This window comes from Microcaecilia unicolor, chromosome 8, assembly GCF_901765095.1.
Source record: "Microcaecilia unicolor chromosome 8, aMicUni1.1, whole genome shotgun sequence".
Taxonomy (NCBI): Eukaryota; Metazoa; Chordata; class Amphibia; order Gymnophiona; family Siphonopidae; genus Microcaecilia; species Microcaecilia unicolor.
The window spans coordinates 77,020,685-77,042,810 of record NC_044038.1 but is presented as its reverse complement, the minus strand read 5'-3'; the positions used below and the strand labels follow the sequence as shown (position 1 = coordinate 77,042,810).

The window sequence follows — 22,126 nt, the reverse complement described above, 5'->3', positions numbered from 1 at the left end:
TGATAAAATAGTAAAGAAAAACATAAAAACAATCTAAAATTTATCAAATAAAGAGGTTTTTTAAACTTCTTACGGTATTGCATATAATTTACTTCTTGATGAATCAGAGTAGGTAGATCATTTGAAATAGTGTGATAGAGTCACAGGATAGTTGGGTTAAAGCAGTTTCAGTCTGAAATACAAGTCCCAGACGGCATTGCAGGCAAGGAGCCAGAGGGTGAGATGAAGAACCCAGACTGGACTCCTAGCTGCAATAGGGGAAGACATGGGTGTAAGCTGACAGGACGTGTAGATTGGCTGCCACTAGGGGGAAAGAGAGTTAAGAAACCCTGTGTGCAGGAGCTCATCATTAGTCTAATGCTTAACTCAGCTGGTATGGGTGTGGGGGAAGCTAATGGAAGGAGAATGATTGGTTGTGGTAGCAGAAGCCAGGGATTGATTAGGCAGGTGGGAAGGAGTCCCAGGAGGGGGAGAGAAGAGGGTAGAGTGAAGCAGATGCAGGCTGAAAATCCTTGGGTAAGAGAAGTCACTAAAGTTGTGCAGGCTGAAAACCCTTGGGTACGAGAGGTCCCTAAAGTATTGCGTCTACCAGTGAAGTAGATGCAGGGTGGAATCCCTTGGGTATAAGAAGTCCCTAAAGTATGGAACCTATTATGAAGGTAAAGAGAGTAGAAGGTAGAAACCTCTGCTTTGGGATTTAACTGTGATGATGAACTGAATGAACTGCTTTTATTTGGAGTTGAACTACTGTTACTGTGCCCTGGATAAAGAGCCCAGACTGGAGCTGACTGTGAGCCTATATTGAATCCTGATATGTGCTGATAGCCTACTGCTTAAAGGGGACTATTTGCCATACACTTTCAGGTGGCTTACATGTGTTTAAGATTGAAGGTGAATGCTGCTGTTGGAACTGTGTATCAGGTCTACTAGAAGCCTGCATGGAATAAAGTCCTTAAGAGTGAAGTTGATGGTGGACATTTATTTCTTGACTGTACCTGGAGCCTGTGGCTGGAGGAGATTGTTCTATCCTTGGCTACACTTAGAGGTACCTGGTTACAATAGTATCAGCCTGAAATGAAAACATTGAACCAAGCTGCCTCTTAAACCATATGTTCTTAAAAACTGGATATTTCAATTGCAAACTATTGCGAATTTGAACAGAAGTATAAAATCAGCAAATAAAAAATTGGATAAGTAATACAGAGGTCTGTCCATATAGCATCTGAAAAAGTAAACTTCCAGCTTTAGAAATAATTCTTGAGTGAACCCAAAGCCAATGTAATTCTTTCATATATCCAGATACACTATCATATTTCCACAACTGAAAAATTAACCGTATGCCCATATCCTGTAATAACTGTAATTTAGCTAATAACTTACTACTAGGGCTTCTATTACAAATCCGCACTTGGTGTGGCAAATAATAGGACCCTGTAGGGTCCCAATAAACTTTTTTGGTGCTCTTACCATCTGTTGTTTCAGTCTGGTCCTTTTGGGTTTCTTCCGCTTGTTTTGTTGTTTTTGTGCTTTTGGCATTTTTTGCGGGAGATTTGGACTCTCTTCTTGTTGTTCTTAAATAATAGGAAGTACATAGTCGTTCCTCATACACAAGGCACAGCCGAAGAACAGGAACCCTTGCAGCCGTATACACACAACAAACACAGCAAGGGTGATGGAAAGAAAAGGGAACAATCGATGATATAAAAACTTGCACTTTATTGAGCATCCAGGACTCGACATGAGCCATGTTTCAGCCTGGAAGAGGCCTTCCTCAGGAGTCACTACAAACATGTATAAAAATATGTATTAAAATCAGGTATAAAAATAAAAATCCAATCATATCACATTCAATTCCTATGGGCTTCCTCTCATTTGTCACGCGGAGATCGGTAGCACTGCTTTGTAAAAGAAGCCCACAGTGAATTACAGTAATCAAGATTAGGCAAAATCAACATTTGAACCAAAAGTGCAAAATAAGATTTATGAAGATATGACTTCAAATATGTTTGAAACAATTTACAACTTGCAAATCTGACCATGGTTTGCAACAAAATATGTGGGAAAATCTATTTGAGCGTTACATTTGTGGAGAACATAGATCAGATATACAAAGGTAGAGGTTAGAGGCTGCTGTAGTAGTACATTGCATCAATTTTAATTTTGATTCTCTGAAATGTTTTGCCTTGGAACAAATATTACAGTTGGAACAAATATTACAGGTGGAAGAGAAAGAGATAGAGGTAAACAGTTACTGCAGTGAGAACAAATATGGATTTCAGTGCCCGGAACCACAAGGCTTGAATAATAATATTGAATGGAGCACTTGTAAAAAATATTTAAAATTTTTACGAGTTTGCTGATATTTGAAGTGAGTATATTATGAATGAGGGGCATCATATGCAGTAATAAGCAGAGAGTTTGATGAAAATAGAAACACATCACATGGTATGAATGAAGTATTTTGACTGGTCAGATTTGAATGAGGGTGTCTTGATAAGTGCCCCCTTGCGGCGCCGGCCCCAAAGATGGCCGGCCAGTTATTTGGCCGGCGCCGTTCGATTATGCCCTCTATTTGTCTTTTCATTTTTGCTTAATTTATTTTTTGCATTTTAGACAGAGTTTTGAAGAAGTACCCCTGGTGAAAGCTGAGAGTGAAACAGCAGGCCTCCATCAGATCATAAGATAAATGTTGTACAAATAATTTCTTGAGAGATTTAAAAAAAAAAATCCCAAAAGAAAAATGATAAGAAATATTAAAAAGAGGTTTTCAACCTATTATTGAAGTCATTGATAATTCATCTTGACAAAGGCTTCTGAGGTCTTTTCCTCCATATAAACTACTACTACTACTATTTAGCATTTCTATAGCGCTACAAAGCATACGCAGCGCTGCACAAACATAGAAGAAAGACAGTCCCTGCTCAAAGAGCTTACAATCTAATAGACAAAAAATAAATAAAGTAAGCAAATCAAATCAATTAATGTGAACGGGAAGGAAGAGAGGAGGGTAGGTGGAGGCGAGTGGTTACAAGTGGTTACGAGTCAAAAGCAATGTTAAAGAGGTGGGCTTTCAGTCTAGATTTAAAGGTGGCCAAGGATGGGGCAAGACGTAGGGGCTCAGGAAGTTTATTCCAGGCGTAGGGTGCAGCGAGACAAAAGGCGCGAAGTCTGGAGTTGGCAGTAGTGGAGAAGGGAACAGATAAGAAGGATTTATCCATGGAGCGGAGTGCACGGGAAAGGGTGTAGGGAAGGACGAGTGTGGAGAGATACTGGGGAGCAGCAGAGTGAGTACATTTATAGGTTAGTAGAAGAAGTTTGAACAGGATGCGAAAACGGATAGGGAGCTAGTGAAGGGTCTTGAGGAGAGGGGTAGTATGAGTAAAGCGACCCTGGCGGAAGATGAGACGGGCAGCAGAGTTTTGAACCGACTGGAGAGGGGAGAGGTGACTAAGTGGGAGGCCAGCAAGAAGCAGATTGCAGTAGTCTAAACGAGAGGTGACAAGGGTGTTGATGAGGGTTTTGGTAGAGTGCTCTGAAAGAAAGGGGCGGATTTTACGGATGTTGTAAAGAAAAAAACGACAGGTCTTGGCAATCTGCTGGATATGAGCAGAGAAGGAGAGAGAAGAATCAAAGATGACCCCAAGGTTTCGAGCTGAGGAGACAGGGAGAATGAGAGAGCCATCAACAGAAATAGAAAACGGGGGGAGCGGGGAGGTGGGTTTGGGGGGGAAAATGAGAAGCTCAGTTTTGGTCATATTTAATTTCAGGTGGCGTTGAGACATCCAGACAGCAATGTCAGACAAGCACGCTGAAACTTTGGTTTGGATGCAAGGTGAGATATCAGGGGTAGAAAGGTAGATTTGGGAGTCATCAGCATAGAGATGGTAGGAAAAGCCATGGGATGAGATTAATGAACCAAGGGAAGAAGTGTAGATAGAAAAGAGGAGGGGACCAAGAACAGAACCCTGAGGTACTCCGACAGGCAGAGGGATAGAAGTAGAAGAGGATCCACCAGAGTGAACACTAAAGGTGCGGAGGGAGAGGTAGGAAGAGAACCAGGAAAGGACAGAGCCCTGGAATCCAAGTGAGGACAGGGTATCGAGAAGTATGCTGTGATTGACAGTGTCAAAAGCAGCGGAAAGATCAAGAAGAATGAGGATGGAATATTGACCTCTGGATTTAGCCAGTAATAGGTCATTGGAGACTTTAGTAAGCGCAGTTTCGGTTGAGTGGAGAGGGCGAAAACCAGATTGTAGTGGGTCAAGAATAGCATGTGAGGAAAGAAAATCAAGGCAGCGGCGGTGAACAGCACGCTCAGGTAATTTGGAGAGAAAAGGAAGTGATTTTATACTACTGAGCCTAGAATATATAATTTTTTTTTTTTTAATCTTAAAACCTTTGCAGGTCTCGGTGCTCTTTGTGTCTTTTTTCTGTTCTGCTGTACCTGACTGTTTTGCCATTTGCTTCAGTGAGCTCGCTGACTGGAGAGGAAACCTTCACTAGTTTATGTACCTTGGTAAATAAGAATAGCAATATTTAAGTTCAATTTAGGCCATAGACCTTATAAATTGATTATGTACCCTTCTCAGGGGTGACCCTCAGCCCCGATTAATGAAAGGCTGCTTACCCAAGCATTCTTCTGGCTTTTGCTGCTGCCTTTTCTACCTGTTTAGCCACCTTAAGATTGGTCAGATATAACCATCCTCATGTCCTGCTCTTCTTTCAGTCAGAGGAGTACTTCACTGCTCCTTCAGGTTTTTGGAGCCCAACAGCATGGCCCTACATTTTTTAGCATTAAAACTTAGCTGCCAAATTATGGACCATTCTTTACGCTTCACTAGATCCCTCTACCCTATTGAGGATTTTAGTATCATCCACAACAAGGCAAGCAGTGGCGGCCCTACCATTAGACCAACTGAAGCGGGGGCCTCAGGCAACACTCTTCCTGGAGTGGCATATCCCCTTCTTCCTCCATCCCCTTCCCCGAGTTTACCTTCTTTTTCCATTTTCCAAAAGGTGGCGGCTGCAGTGATTCTCATATGCACCAGCCTTTACTGGGCCTGCCTTTCTGATGTAACTTCCTGTTTCCTCAGAGGCGGACTGCAGTAGAGATGAGGCTGGTGCCAGCAGCAGGGCAACGTATGGGAATCACTGCTACCACTGCCTTTTGGAAAATAGGAAAAGAAGGTAAGCTCAGGGAAGAAGGTAGCAAAAGGAATGGGGAAGGCTTCTCATCCCTGCCTCAGGCGGCATCTTTCCTTGGGCCACCCTTGAAGGCAAGGCTCACCTGACAGCCCTTCTGCAATATTGCTTACAAAAATGTTGAAAAGAACTGGACCAAGAACTGATCCCATGGCATACCACTGGTAACAGCCCTCTACCCCCACCCCCCAAGACAGTCTCTTCACAGGCAACAAGAAAGCAGGGTTCCCTCATGAATACACAGGCTCATTACAGAACAGATAAAGCACTGGCAACAGCAGTGCAAACTTCCCTCAAAAATACTACTACTACTACTACTTAACATTTCTAGAGCGCTACTAGGGTTACGCAGCGCTGTACAATTTAACAAAGAGAGACAGTCCCTGCTCAAAGAGCTTACAATCTAATAGACAAGTGAACGGTCGGTCCGATAGGGGCAGTCAAATTGGGGCAGTCTGGATTCACTGAACGGTAAGGGTTAGGTGCCGAACGCAGCATTGAAGAGGTGGGCTTTAAGCAATACACCCTGCCCCACCACAGAACAGGCCTTCTGGCCACCCCGCCTCCAAACACACATACCCAGGTCCTTCACAGAACAAGTATAGAATTTGTCCCTGCAGTTTCCTCCCGTACTCCTTTAGTTTATTCCTTTAGTTTATGGGAAGGAGTAGGAGGAACCTGCACCTCAATCAACTCACCGACCTAGTCATCACAGCAGCAGTCATGGGCTGAGGATCATGCAGCAGGGCTCCTTCCAAATCATGCAACTTAAAATTGACCACTAGGTGTCACTGTTGTATGATGACTAGCACCTCCTTTCCCCAGGTGCTGTGAGTGCTTTCTCCACAGCACAGCATCCCAGCCCAGCCAACCCTCTCCACATGTTGGCACGTAGCACTGTGACTGAACCACAAACCTGGCCCCAGTGAGTGTCTTCCTGATGCTCATCCATTCTCTTAGTACTTTTCCCTGATGCAAGCTGTGGAGGAAATATCAGTGCTGTCATTTGTAACCTTTTGAGCTTATGATGTGTGCACAGTCCTAATATTTCATGTTATTTATCTTCTGTTTATTCCATTAGACTGTATTCTTTCATGCCAAGTTCCTTCTTCCTTGCCAGAATAATGTTTTACCAGTGTGCCCTGTGGGGAGAAGAGCTGCCCAAAAGTAAGTCAAGAGGGGAATTGGTGAGCAATGCACTACAGTGACAAAAAGAGAATATGAGTGGAATAATCAACTAGTCTAACCTACAGCACAGACACCATGGGAACTGGTTACTCTTGACAGATGAGATTTAAACTGCAAGTTCTGTATCTTCAGACTTTATACCTGGAATCATCTCAATACCTGACTGATTGTCTTCACTGGTATAGACCATGATGAGCTCTCCACTCTGAGGACTCCTGTATGCCGGAGGTGCCTAATTTTCAGCTCTCTCAGTTTGAAATCACATGGAGGAGGATTTATTCCATTACTGGTCCAACGGAATGGAATAAATTACCAGTTGCTCTGATGAAGCATGTTAGAAGAATTTGACAGTGTAAAAAAAACTACTAAAACAGTGTTTGTTGTCACAGGCTGGTTTTTGAATTAGGATTGCAGTGACTATAGAATTGTTGTTTGATTGTCTTGTTTTTATTGTAGTCTGTGGTCTAATTTTGTGTGGAATATGTTTTATTATGTTATTTTGTACTTCGCTTTGGACAAAAGCGGAATATAAATTGAAATAAATTAAATTAAATACTGATTAGTGGATCATTCTATCCCAGCACCATTCATCTCTACAGCACTGAGGCTGTGAGAAATACAATCATCAGTGCTGTGACAGAATAATTCACTATTTTACTCAACAGCACTGAGGCCATGGGAAATACACTAATCTACACTGTGATAGAATAATCTGTTATTCTATTCTACAGCACAGACATTTTGGGGAAATGCATTCATCAGTGCTGTGACAAAATAATCTGCTATTCTACTCTACAGCACTGATGCTATGGGAAAACACTGATCAATACTGTGAGAGAATAATCTGCTACTTTATTCTGCAGTAAATACATTGTGGGGAAATCTACCCATCAATGCTCTCATAGAATAATCTGCCACTATACAGCACCAGGGGTGGGAAATACATTGGTCAACAGGGTGATAGAATAATCTGTTACTCTATTCTGCAGTACAGACATTGTGGGAAATTCACTCATCAGTGCTGTGACAGAATAATCTGCTATTCTGAGCAGACTGGATGGACCGTGCAGGTCTTTTTCTGCCGTCATCTACTATGTTACTATCCAGCTTATTTTTGAAAGAGAAAGACGCCTATATTTCGACCCAAATCGGGAGATGGGCGTCCGTTTCCCATGGGCGCCCAACTGCAGTCCGTCACGGAGACAAACAAAGATCATGGGGGTGTGTCGGAGGCGTGGCAAAGGCGGGCCTGGGGCGTGGTTATCGGCCGAGGAGCGATGGGCATCTTTAGCTGATAATCGAAACAAGAACGGCGTTTTTGATGAGAATTTGGTCTGCTTTATTTGGACCCTTTTTTTTCAGGTCCAAGTCCCAAAAAAGTGCCCCAACTGACCAGATGACCACCGGAGGGAATCGGGGATGACCTCCCCTGACTCCCCCAGTGGTCACTAACCCCCTCCCACTAAAAAAAAACCCCACTTTAGAAACTTTTTTTCCCAGCCTGTATGCCAGCCTCAAATGCCGTACTCACCTCCATGACAGCAGAATGTGTTCTATCCTCTGACAGCCTTTCCCTGGTTCTGATGTGGGTCTCGGGTGAGTGTCACACCTTTTCTGTTAAGGGCACTGCAGAGTCACATCAGCAATGCATTGTGGTGGGTGTAGGGTATTGGGCTCCGTGATTCCACTAGCTTGTGGTAAATGCTCATGATGTTGGTAGTTAGTAGGCTCTACTCCCATGGTGCTTTCCCCTCTGCTTACTGGGTCAGAGTGTGCCCTGTTTTGTTTCCGGTAGTCCATGAGGTAGTGGCCATTTGTGTAAGACACTTTTAGATCCCTTTCATGTGTTAGCCATGTTACAGCACTTAGTTCTTACCTTGAATGTTGCTGAAAGAGGGCATTGTACACCATTCTGCCAGCTCTGACCTACTGCTAATCTCAGTACCAGGGAGACTCGTTGCCAGTGGGGCACAACCTCTGATCTGCAGTTAACTGTGAGTAAAGATGCTTATTCAAATAAAGGACGTTTTCAGCAGGGCTCAGGTGTGAACTGCTGTGCCAAGGTTATACAGCAGCAACAAGTCCTGTCCCTGGAGCACTTTTAGTGGGTACTGCAGTGCACTTCAGGCAGGCAGACCCAGGCCCACCCCCCCTACCCGTAACACTTGTGGTGGTAAATGGGAGGCCTCTAAAACTCACTGTACCCACATGTAGTTGCCCCCTTCACCCCTAAGAGCTATGGCAGTGTTGTACATTTGTCCCTCCCACGCCCAAATGGTTTGGATTAGGGTGTTTCTGAGCTGGACATTTTTAGTTTCCATTATCGCTAAAAAAAAAAAAAAACGCCCATCTCAGAAGGGACCAAATCCATGGCATTTGGTCCGTCCAAACCGTATTTTCAAAACGAAAGATGGACGCCCATCTTTTTCCATAATATGGTCTGTCCCGCCTCTTCACATACCCATTTTCGGACATAGACACCCATGGAGATGGGCGTTCGCGTTCGATTATGCCCCTCCACGTATGTTACTCTATAGCACTGAGGCTGTGGAAAATACACTGATCAACACGGTGATAGAATAATCTGCTACTCTACTCTGCAGTACAGACATTGTGGGAAAATACTGTGACAGAATAATCATTTTTACACTGCATTGTGAGGAAATACACTCATCAGTGCTGTGACAGAATAATCCAGTATTCTTTCTTACAGTGCAGACACCAAGGGAAACATGCAATTCAGTACTACAATCTGAAGCAGTGGTGTATCTTCAAAGTTACTCTGCTCTTACTGAGCTCTTGAATTTTTCTGTTAAACCTGGGCAAAGCTCGGGCTCAACTGCTCCACCCTTCTGAGCTGGCTTCACTTGTAAATTCAAGGCCCGGGAACCACTTCTGCCGGTGGCTTTACTAATCTCGCATTGCCAGAGGGATACGAGAGAAACTAAGTCTCAAAGTCTTTGGCACTCTTCCCGTTCTCTGGCTGGGTGTGACAAGACCAAAGGCGTATAAGAAGAAAAGTTACAGTATAGAGATACGTTTAGATTCCTGTGTATGTAAAGAAGAAAGACTACAGAGAAGGAAAGGGAGGTGGTGGTGGTGACTTTTGCTCTGTCCCTCCTTGGCACTTCTCAGGGGACACGCCTCTCCCCGCCTCATGATCAGGGAGGCAGACTTGAAGGAAGTGTCTGCTTCCTTCGGGGCTCTTTCTCCACTTCTCTGCCTGGCTCCCGCCTAACCAGGGAGGCACATGGGCAAGGTGGGTTTGCCACTGTTTACATCATGCTTTCCTGCCACCCCAAGGAGCGAGTCGAGCTTGGAGATGCAGGGCAGAGCCGAGGCCACAGAGGTAGTCATCCTAAACTCCAAGCCAGCCCGGGCAGGCGGCAGGTCCAGGGAGAACCTGCTGAGGCTCGGGCGGAGGAAGGTTATGGTGGAGGAGAGGAAACAGATAGCAGCCTGGTCCCTGGGGCTTGCCATCATTGGCATTGTCCTAATGGTTTTGCACACTGAGCTGCTCTGGTTCAGCCACTGCAAGGTAAGCCGCCACATCTTCTTCCCTGCTTCTTAAACACAGCCCGGGCTTCCCGGAAGCTAGTTCCACTCGCAGCACAACTTTTCTTTGCTAAAGTCAGCTTGGTACGTGAGAGTTTGCGTTCTGGAAGACAGCCTAGCTTTCCGCTGTTTGATTAATAAGCCCTGAGTCCACGCAGCGTTCACTTGCTGAGCGGTTCTAAGAAGCTCTTTACAATCACTAACATTTCAGCACTTGTACTGTGCCATAGGACTGCAAGGATTATCTGTTGCATTTGGGTTTTGTGTGTCCAACCTCCCTCAGTTCAGATGCATTTTGTTTCTATTGAATTTGTGTCCCTGCTTTCCCTCACCTGTTCCCTCATTCTCCCCATCAGTTATTGTCTCTCTTTATTGTCCATGTTTCCTTCTCTTGCCCCTGCTCTTCCACACCCGCGCCTTCTCTTTTTCTAAGTCTCTGTTTACTGCCCCTCGATCTGTATTTATTGCCCCTGCTTTCCCCACCTGCCTCCTCTCTCCCCCAATTGTTTGTTGTCCCTGCTTTCCCCGTTTACCACCTCTCTATCCTCGATTCTCTGTTTATTGCCCCTGCTTTCCCTCACCTGCCCCCTCTCCAGTGGTATCCTGACATAAGTATTTGGGGAGGCAATAGAGGGGAGAAAGTCAAAGTGATATTTCCACATATCACACCTACATCACAGCCCACTATTGTCTTATGTATAAAGGGACTATCAGTTAGATTCAGTCCCCCAGTAAAATTATCTTTCAATGATTTCTTCTACCTGAGAGTGAAGTCTGGAGGCTATAAAGAATGAATCTCATTATAAACCTCCACAACTCTCAGTTCTGTAACAGTCTCAGTATTCCCCCAACAATGAAGCTAAGACATTTCCTCTTACAGCTGACTACACAAAATATGTAAATATTAAAACTGTGATATAATCTCAGGAACAACATATGTTCCTCTGTGAGTCACTTTGAAGGGCATTTTCGAAACGTCCAAAATCCAAATAGGAAAGAAGGTCATTTTCAAAAAAAGAAAAATGTCTATTTTTTTTTTTTTCAAAAATACTGTTTCGAACAAGGTTTTGTGCTTTGGACTTTTTGTTTTTTGGTCCATTTTCAAAAAACAAACAAACAAATGAATAAGTGCAAAACGTAGAGACTCATGCCATTGGGATGTAGGAGCAGTCAGTATTTTTAGTAGACTGGGCCCCTAGACATCTCAGGACAACAATGGGGCACCCTAGAGGGCACTTCTGTGCATGTCATAAAAATGCTCCCAGGTACACATCTCACCTTTACTCCCTTATCTTGTCCCCTGAGCCCTCCAAAACCCACTACCCCTCATTGTACCCACTACAATAGCCCTTTTGTATAAAGGGGGCACTTTTATGTGGGTATAGTAGGGTTTTGGTGAGTTTGGGAGGGGTCACAGTTTCCACCACAAGTGTGACAGGTAGAGGGAGATAGGGACCCAATTCCTCTACTCCAGAGTGCATTGCACCAACCATTACACTACTCTAGGGATCTGCATGCTGTTCTAATAGACCTGACTTTAACATTTGAGGCTGTCATAGAGGCTGGTAAGCCATATTTTTATTCACTTTTTGGGGGGTGGGAAGGGGTCAGTGACCATTGTGGGGTCACCCACTGATTCCCTCCAGTCATCTGGTCATTTAGGACACCTTTTTGTGCATTATTCATTATTAAAACAGGTTTTGTTTCATTATGGCTGAAAAACACCCAAGTCTTAGGAATGCCCAAATCCCTCCCTTAACACACCCCTGACACGCCCCCATGAGATTTGGAGGCACTGCAGAAGAACAGCATAGAAAAACGTCTGAAAAATAGCTTTCTAAAATACTGATTTGGACGTTTTTGTGAAAAACAAACATGCAAATGCTGCTTTATGACACTTTTTAGACATTTTTCTCTTTCGAAAATGAGCCCTTTTGTGAAGTAACAAACAACCCTCAAAAAGTTACTCATAACCTGTATAGCAAATATACAAAAACAGCACTAACTCCTGGAGCAGCAACCCTACCTATGAAAAGGCTGCCCTACAAATATTACACCGGATCCAAGAACATCCAAACTCCTTTTATTGAGGGAAACCAGAACAAACGGAAATGGACCAGATTCCTACACAGGAAATACAGGCTAGCAGCATCTGTCACCTCAACAACACACTCAATACATGGAAAGATCCTCACCAGATACAGAGAGGTCCTTTTTCCTAAGTTGTCTAATGGATTTAGCATCCGCTATTGATTAGGTTCAAGGTTGCAGGTTGCATTTATTTGATTAACTGCCTAAGGTCAACCATCAAAGCGGTGAATAACTACAATATTTTATACAATTGTTTCACAGTAAGAAGCAGAAATCAAATATATAAACGACAAGTGACCGACTCACCTGCAAATGCGCAGTAGAGTCGGAATGCTGAGAGTGTACAAGTCCAAGCCCCGCCTCCACCAGCAGTACAGCCCAATAGGGAGGAGGGCTTGGACATGGGCGTGGAAATCGGAGGAGGAGGGAGCAGGGAGGGAAGGAGGGGGCGGAACTGAGGGAAACAGTCGCTGGGGGGAGGACAGGGGAGAGAGCAGGGTTGGTGGACAGAGGGGGGGAGGCCATAGGAAAACAAAAAACTAGCCCGTTGTTACAGGCTTAACGGCTAGTCAAATATATAAACGACAAGCAGGGTTGCCAGCTGGAAAAATTTTCCCAGCCCCAAATGAGCCGTAAACCCGCCCAAAAACCGCCCGTAGCCAATCCCCGTCTCCCGCGTCACCAAACCCCGCCCCCGCATCACCAATTCCGCCCCCGTATCACGTAACCCCGCCCCCGTGTCACTATCCCCGCCTCCCATGTCACTAGCCCCGCCCCCTGTCATCCCTGACGTCAACCCCGCCCTTGAAAGGCTTCTATTGGTCCAATTTGGACCATTAGAAGCCCCGGAAAAGCTTCTATTGGACCAAATTGGACCAATAGAAGCCCCGGAAAAAACCGCCAAACTCGCACAGCGGCAACGGGAAAACCACCCAAAAAACCGCATCCCGTGGCCGGCAAAATTTTCCCGCCGCCGCTGACGAAAACCCGCCCAATTGGGCAGTAAAACCGCCCACCTGGCAACTTTGACGACAAGTGACCGACTCACCTGCAAATGCGCAGTAGAGTCGGAATGCTGAGAGTGTACAAGTCCAAGCCCCGCCTCCACCAGCAGTACAGCCCAATAGGGAGGAGGGCTTGGACATGGGCGTGGAAATCGGAGGAGGAGGGAGCAGGGAGGGAAGGAGGGGGCGGAACTGAGGGAAACAGTCGCTGGGGGGAGGACAGGGGAGAGAGCAGGGTTGGTGGACAGAGGGGGGGAGGCCATAGGAAAACAAAAAACTAGCCCGTTGTTACAGGCTTAACGGCTAGTTCAGTTATAATAGGAAAGAAGCAAAGACACTCCAAGTTCAAGCCTATTGTGTTCCACAGGTCCCCCTGACCACCAGCAAAAGGAACATAATGGTCTGCATGCATGGCCTTTATCACAAGCTAGTTGTTAGCGAGCATTAGTAAAAGGACTCCAGAATAAGGAATCACAAATTAGAAACAAACATGCAATAGAAACCACAAAAAACTAGACTCTGAGCAGTGCAATACTGGTAAAAGAGAAACAGAAATGTGTTTTGCAAAATACAAAAAGAAGAGAAGCACATTTCCCAAAGCTGACACATTCCAGTCCTTAAAAATTGAAAATACATTTTTTTTCATTTTCTACCTTTATTCTTTGGCCACTTGTGTTCTGTTTTATTTTTCTGATCATTCCCACTGTTATGTTGGTTTTCTCTTCCTACCTCTCCCTCCGCACCTTTAGTGTTCACTCTGGTGGATCCTCTTCTACTTCTATCCCTCTGCCTGTCGGCGTACCTCAGGGTTCTGTTCTTGGTCCCCTCCTCTTTTCTATCTACACTTCTTCCCTTGGCTCATTAATCTCATCCCATGGCTTTTCCTATCATCTCTATGCTGATGACTCCCAAATCTACCTTTCTACCCCTGTTATCTCACCTTGCATCCAAACCAAAGTTTCAGCGTGCTTGTCTGACATTGCTGTCTGGATGTCTCAACGCCACCTGAAATTAAATATGACCAAAACCGAGCTTCTCATTTTCCCCCCAAACCTACCTCCCCGCTCCCCCCATTTTCTATTTCTGTTGATGGCTCTCTCATTCTCCCTGTCTACTCAGCTCGAAACCTTGGGGTCATCTTTGACTCTTCTCTCTCCTTCTCTGTTCATATCCAGCAGACCGCCAAGACCTGTCGTTTCTTTCTTTACAACATCCGTAAAATCCACCCCTTTCTTTCCGAGCACTCTACCAAAACCCTCATCCACACCCTTGTCACCTCTCGTTTAGACTACTGCAATCTGCTTCTTGCTGGCCTCCCACTTAGTCACCTCTCCCCTCTCCAGTCGGTTCAAAACTCTGCTGCCCGTCTCATCTTCCGCCAGGGTCGCTTTACTCATACTACCCCTCTCCTCAAAACCCTTCACTGGCTCCCTATCTGTTTTCGCATCCTGTTCAAACTTCTTCTACTAACCTATAAATGTATTCACTCTGCTGCTCCCCAGTATCTCTCCACACTCGTCCTTCCCTACACCCCTTCCCGTGCACTCCGCTCCATGGATAAATCCTTCTTATCTGTTCCCTTCTCCACTACTGCCAACTCCAGACTTCGCGCCTTCTGTCTCGCTGCACCCTATGCCTGGAATAAACTTCCTGAGCCCCTACGTCTTGCCCCATCCTTGGCCACCTTTAAATCTAGACTGAAAACCCACCTCTTTAACATTGCTTTTGACTCGTAACCACTTGTAACCACTCGCCTCCACCTACCCTCCTCTCTTCCTTCCCATCCACATTAATTGATTTGATTTGCTTACTTTATTTATTTTTTGTCTATTAGATTGTAAGCTCTTTGAGCAGGGACTGTCTTTCTTCTATGTTTGTGCAGCGCTGCGTATGCCTTGTAGCGCTATAGAAATGCTAAATAGTAGTAGTAGTAATAGTAGTAGTTCTCCTAAATTCTTTTCCAGGTTTGCCGTACCATTTCTTCTGTCTACTGTTGTCTTCTTCCCTACATCTGTGTGGCGTGTGATTCTTTTCTTTTTTTTGCATTATGTTTCAATCTTTTTTATTGACACTTAGAAAATTACAAAACAGTGTGAAACAAAAAAGGCAAACAATAACCAAGTGTCGATCTTTGCATTCCTATAAACCCCTCTCTTACACTTCCCTGCCTCCCTTCTACCCACCCAGGTCGATCAAATCTAGGAAGTCAAATATTTAGCAGGAAGCTATGGGCTCTTGGTGTCAGGGTCCCCCCAAAAGGTTCCCAAATAGCCTGGAATTACAGACCTACTGCTACTACTAATCATTTCTATAGTGCTACTAGATGTACACAGTGTTGTACACTGGACATGAAGAGACAGTCCCTGCTCGACAGAGCTTACAAAAAAACAAACCTGTTCAAAAAGGCATACCCTGCCGATCCAGCCTAAATGCCTGAACTCTGCAACACAATGAAACCAAAGCAAGTAATGGACATAACATAACTCTTACACTCTAGAATCCCCTAATGTGTCTTTCCACATGAACTTTATCCTACCACTACATCACTTTGTATTTGCTCATACCGGAGTTGGCGAACGCCTCTATGGTACTATGTAAGCCACATTGAGCCTGCAAATAAGTGGGGAAATGTGGGATACAAATGTAACAAATAAAATAAAAATAAAAAAAATTAGGACAGACAAACAGGACAAATAAGGGATAAGGGAATTACTAAGGTGGGAATGATAAATTATGGGTACTGAACAAGTGAGTAAGGGTTAGGAGTTAAAAGCAGCATCAAAAAGGTGGGCTTTTAGCCTAGATTTGAAGACGGCCAGAGATGGAGCTTGACGTACCGGCTCAGGAAGTCTATTCCAGGTATATGGTGCAGCAAGATAAAAGTCTGGAGTTAGTAGTGGAGAAGGGTGCAGGTAAGAGAGATTTACCCAGTGAACGGAGTTCCCTGAGAGGAATGTAGAGAGCGATAAGAGTGGAGAGGTACTGAGGAGCTGCAGAGTGAATGCACTTGTAAGTCAATAAGTGGAGTTTGAACTGTATGTGGAAACGGATAGGGAGCCAATGAAGTGACTTGAGGAGAGGGCTAATATGAGCATAGCGACACTGGCGGAATATAAGTCATGCAGCAGAATTTTGAAGGGGAGAGAGATGGCTTAGTGGGAGATCCGTGAGAAGCAAGTTGCAATAGTCTAAGTGAGAGGTGATAAGATTGTGGATAAGGGTTCTGATAGTGTGCTCAGAGAGGAAAGGATGAATTTTGGTGATACTATAGAGAAAGAAATTAAAGGTTTTAGCAGTCTGTTGAATACATGCAGAGAAGGAGAGAGAGGAGTCGAAGATGACCCCAAGGTTACGAGCTGATGAGACAGGGAGGATGAGTGTGTTATCCACAGAGATAGAGAATGGGGGAAAAGAACCTGAAAATGGACCATGCACATTTCAGCAATCATTAAAGTTTTCCATTGCCCTTAAAGTCATTAAAAGTGCATAGCATAAGAAGCCCTGGAATCCCTTGGTCTTACGTTCCATTGGTATAGAAACCCCAAACAGCAGGAGCAGGGTCCCAGGAAGTACACAGTCCCATAAGGCACAAATTCTATGTAGTAATCGAGTCCAAAAGTCTCTTATCACCTGGCAGTGCCAAAACATATGCCCGAGCGTCGCTGCAAGAGTCTTGCATTTAGCACATGCTCCTGAGGACGACAAGCCCACATATTGGGCTTGGTGTGGGGAGATATATAAGTGGAGTGCAAATTTGTAGAGTCTCATGGTGTGCTATGTTCATTATATTCAAAATAAAGTCCCTCAACGGGGCGGGCATGAGGCACACCTGCAAATCTGCACTGATCTTTTTTATGTTTCTCTGCCTCTGATCTACTCATTCTCCCTTTCACTCATGCTCTGCTTCCCTAGTTGCCTTCTCTTCACCTCTCTTCTACATACTGGCTTTCCCCATCTCCCTCTCATCCCTTTTCTAGCACTCCCATTGTCCCCTGTCTCCTACCCCCCTTCACCCACACCCTAGCCCCCCCCCCCCACTTCCATCCTTTGTACTCACTTTCTCTGTCACTGCCTTTCATCCCCACACCACCACCCCCTCTCTCTCTGTGTTCCTCTGTATTGTCCCTGCTTGTCCCCTCACTTTGTAGCTTATACTCCCCCCCCCCCCATGCCCCTCCTTGTCTTCTTGCTCCCTAGAAACTACTGTACATTTATTGCCGTGGAGTTACTGTGTCCAGGTCTGGAGGCCGTATATTCAAAAGCATATAGACAGAGTAGGGCTGGTCCCAAGAAGAGCTGCCAACATGCAGCAGGTTTGACAGCATAAACCCTATGACACAAGACTTAGAGTTAGAGACCTGAATATATTTTATACAGAGGAAAGAGGAGAGAAGGTGGATATGACAGAGTCGTTCAGATATCTCAGAGGTATAAAGAATGCACAAGAAACAAAACGTTGCAGTGGACAGGTGGTTAGAGACACAGTCTAAGGCTCGGAGTGGGTGGATGCCTAGAACAGCTAATGGATATGTTCAAGTCACAAACTGTGACAGAATTCAAGAAATCCTGCAGGATCACAGAGGAACCCAAGCTGTGAAGACTGAGAGGACAGGCAAAGATCTGCTGGAGTCTGTGACACTGTAACAGGATATGAATCCGGCAAATTCAGTGAATTGTACATCCCTTATCCTCTATCAGATTGTCAGTTTCCTGTTGCAGGTACTGGGAAGAATAGCATGAGAGATTCTTCCTTACCCGGGAGGCAGCCCTCTCCTTCAGCACCTCTCCTTTTCTTTTGCCCCTCAAGGGTTTATTTGGTAAGGGTCCATCCTCAACAGGATCTGAGGCTTGTGTGGAGGAGTAGCCTAGTGGTTATTGCAGCAGACTTTGATCCTGGGGAACTGGGTTCAGTTCCCACTGCAGCTCCTTGTGACTGTGGGCAAGTCACTTAACCCTCCATTGCCCCAAGTACAAAATAAGAACCCATATATATGTAAACCACTTTGAATGTAGTTGCAGAATACCACGTAAAGGTGATTTCAAGTCCCATTTCCCTTAAACTACAGCCTGGATCTTTGGAGGTTGGAAAAAAGGTGGCTTGGTTCAGACCTTCTTTACTCTTATTCCGGGCCTAAGCTGGTACCTGGGACCCCACTGACTAGGGAAGGCGCTGCACCCCTTCAGGTCAGCTTGGTCCAAAGAAAGTGGGAGAAAGACACTTTTTTGCTCCCAAACTCCCCTTCTTATCACTGATGTGACATCAAAACTCTTCCCCTGACTTTCCTTTTAGGGCAGAAGAGATGAGCCAACACAAGTAGTTCCAATGAGTGTAATCCAAATTTTATTCAAACATATGGAAGACCCGACATGGCCATGTTTCGAGCGTGTGTCGCCTGCGTCAGGACTCTGTAGTATCCAGCAAAAGCACATAAACACTAGCATCTTGTTTGTGGAGAACTGAAGACTTCTTTCCTATAGTTTTGTTGTTTCCATTGTATGGGGACTGGGACGCAGTGGTACTCTTGCACCCAGTCTGTTTCAGAACAAGGGCATGTCACCAGAAACTGCTTGAATGCTATTGGCACTTAGTAAATGGTGCTCAAATTTAGGCACCAGGAAAAATCCATGCCAAGCTCTATTCTGTAAAGGGCACTCCAAGCTGAATGCCGTTTTTTGAATAGCACTTACCCTCTAAGCTGAGGGGGTGTCCTCTGACTGCATTGCTACCAGTAGAGGGTGGTGTGTTTTCAGTCATTATGGACAGGCAGATTCCCTGGAGTCCTGCAGAGCTTGCCTGTCCCTCACTATTGAAAATGTGATAGTGAAACAGCACCGTCCCCCCCCCCCCCCCCCCCCCTCACTGGCAGGACTGTAGCTAGAAGACTCCCAGTCAGCTTAGAGCAGGTGCTCTCAACCCAGTCCCAGGGCTGCCGAGAGACAGAGCCGGGCCTTACTCAGGGGCAAGGCCACTGTAGCCATTGCCCCCCATGGGCCACACCCACCCCCCACCCCCACTCAGTGTGTCTAGGGTTACCATACATCCAGTTTTATCCGGACATGTCCTCTTTTTGAGGACACGGCCGGACATCTGGGCGGGTTTTGCAGAAGTCTTGCAAGGTCACTGCTTGAACTCTTGCAGCCATTTTGAATCAGTGCCAGAATGGGAGGCAGCAAGACAGTCTACAGCTGCGCCGGGCAGGAAAGAGGGGGCTGTTTCCTGCCCCGAAGAGGTCACTAGACCACCAAGGCACTACAGTAAGTTAAAAGAGGGGAGGGAAAGATAGGACACCCTTAGGGGGAGTGACAGGGGGCAGGGATGGAGCATGTGTCCTCTTCTTCCTTGGGGCAAATATGGTAACCCTAAGTGTGCTGCCACCCCCCAACTCGGTGTGCCGCCACCCCTCACCACCTTACCTTCCTGCATCTGCTCCTCCCTCAGTCTGTCACTCTCCTGCTCCTGTGTGCCGGGACCAACACACAGGAGCAGGAAAGAGACAGACTGAGGAAGCAGAACCTTCTGCCTGCCTCCGGGAAGCCTTGCTGATGCCAGGCCTGGGGAACCTTGCCCCCCCCACCTCCCCCTCTCGGCGGCCCTGCCTAGTCCTCGGGATACACCTAACCAGTCAGGTTTTCAGGATACCCACAGTGAATAGGCATGAGATAAATTTGCATACAATGGAGGTAAAGCATGCAAATCTATCTCATGCATATCCATTGTGGGTATCCTGAAAACCCAACTGGCTAGGTGTGTCCTGGGGACTGGATTGAGAACCCCTGGCTTAGAGAGAACAGTGTTAGCATGAATTCCTGTGCCCAACATTGGGTGGAAAGAAAGACACCTGCTGAAAACTGGTGTAAATCCTGACACACAAGCTGGGCGTGTAACCCCGGTATTCTATAACACTGTGCCTAAATATTTGGAATGCCCCAGACCCACCCATGCCCCTCCCATGGCCACGCCCCCTTTTTGGGTTGTGTGCAAGACACTTTTGGCACACAGCATTATAAAATGGCACATAGGAAGATACGTGCGTAAATCCAAATTCGTTGATTGTTAATGGCTCATTAGCTTGCATACAAATTTTGGATCTTTGCCCAAATTTGGGCACCCACATTGGTATGCCATATATAGAATCCAGGGGCTAGTGAACCCAGAGTCACAGAGAGAATTTTTCCATTCTGTGATTTTGGAAAATATCTTTATTTATTTATTCTGAAGGCCCTATAACTTTCACAAAGAGGAGCAAGCTTCCAGTTCTAGAGTTTTTCTTTCAAGTCTCAAAGATTCCTAGTTAATTGGCGCAGTCATTGCAGAGATGAGTTTGTTCCTGGCCGCCTCCTTTCTGAGGGTGGCAAAAGATTTAGCCTGTCTAGACGAAGTTTTTTCAAAGATTCTGTGAGTGAGTAACAGACTTAGTCAGGACTTCAGTGGTGAAGGTTTGTTGAAAGAAAGTTAAGCCTTCTCTGCAGAGAACAATACACAAGATGGTCTGCATTACTTTACCATTCCTACATGTATAATCAAGGTAGACCTTAGACCAGTGTTCTTCATTGTAAGACCCTGCCCTCATAGGCCCTAAATGCCTCCTTCTTCTCTCCAGTACATTTCTCCACAGAGCTGCCAAGTTATCCAGTTCTGAGAGGGAGACTTTTTGGGCAGTCCTGGTTTAGAACTTATATCCTAAAAGTACTGAAATCAGTGCTGAAGGTCCTAGGATGGGGCTGCTGTCTGAAACCCAGGACTGGTTTAAAATCTTCCTCTTTGAACTGGGTAACCTGGCAGCTCTGCTTTCACCACTGGAACAAATATTCTTCCAGAACCACACAGCTTTCAGTGAATTTGAGTTGCACAGAACCAAACCTCTTGCCCGCCTCTTGCTAATAGCTATGTGATGCCATGAGAAAGCAGTATGTGTTCCCAAAGTAGCGCCAGCAGCAAGCCTCTGTAGAGGGGTGGATACGGGGACAGCATGTTGGAAGCTGTCTAATAGGACAGCAGGGGCGTAGCCAGACCTCGCAGTGGGAGGGGGCCAGAGCCCGAGTTGGGGGGGCACATTTTGGTCTGCCGCCCCGCTGCCTCACTGACCTGCCACTCTCCACCCACTGCAGCAGCAAATACCTTGGCTTCCCCTCATGTCCTGCACATTCCTTTTAGTGAATTGAGCATGCTTAGTTTCACTAAAAGGAGCGTGCCAGACATGAGGGGAAGACAGCGCAGGGCAGGCAACGAGGCAGCGCCGGAGACTGGTGTGGACAAGGCTTCAGCTGGAGGGGGTTGAGGACCCCTGCCAGCAAAACCAGGGGCCCAGAGGAAATTTGGGGGGCCCAGACCCCCACGGCCCCACATAGCTATGCCACTGTGGGAGAGATGGGCAGAGGCTGAGATTGGTTGGGGTGGGTAGGAGGAGAGTGTGTAGTGGAAAAGGGAGTGTGTGGGGGAGGGGTTGGAGATTTGAGGCATGTAAAGAGCATGTAGGGGGAAATGGGCTGGGGAAGAGAAAGAATCAAGTCAAATTCACTGCCCTAGCAGTAGTAAGACAGTCTCACAGGTGCTGTGGTGACCACGGCAAAGGCATCCTTAGCGAGTCTCTTCCAATGCAGTGAAATCTGTATAATTAAGATGAAGGCTTTCTCCTCAGCGTTGTCTCCCTCATGCTGTCTTTCCCCACATGCACTCTCTCCATCTTCCCTCAGCCCATTTCTATCATACTCCAGCAATTGGAAGCACAGTCACTGCTGGACAGATTTCTACGGTCTGTGCCCTGATCAAGGCTGGACAGATTTGGATGGGCTGAAGTGGGGCTTTGATGACAACTTCAGTAGTTGGAGAACCAGACCAGTGCCAGGCAGACTTCTACGGTCTGTGCCCTGAAAATGGCAAGGACAAATCAAGATCAAGAATACATATGTAGTATCACATCATACCTTATGCTATGAATTTTATCTTGTTGGGCAGACTGAATAGACTGTACAGGTCTTTATCTGCCATCATCTACTGTGTTACCATGTTACTCTTTCTCTTCCAATTCACATTGGAAGAGACTGCACTGGAAGAGAAAGAGGGAAACGGACTGAGTAGCAGATAG

At 45.8% G+C, this 22,126-nt stretch overlaps 1 protein-coding gene across 3 annotated transcripts in view; it reads left to right on the top strand.

Annotated features, from left to right (window-relative positions):
- The first annotated feature begins 5,169 nt into the window (after positions 1–5,169).
- KCNN4 (potassium calcium-activated channel subfamily N member 4) overlaps positions 5,170–22,126 on the top strand; it is a 141,376-nt gene continuing 124,419 nt past the window's right edge. The window contains exons 1-2 of one of the 3 annotated variants that reach the window (XM_030211696.1): positions 5,170–5,187; positions 6,284–6,369. Coding sequence is in view for 1 of the 3 variants with exons in the window: in XM_030211694.1 (XP_030067554.1) it covers positions 9,641–9,928 (288 nt within the window). In the remaining 2 variants the exon portion in view is untranslated. Of the gene's footprint in view, positions 5,188–5,860; positions 6,370–9,469; positions 9,929–22,126 lie in introns of those variants that run through there. The other 2 variants (XM_030211695.1, XM_030211694.1) reach the window with 2 other exon arrangements.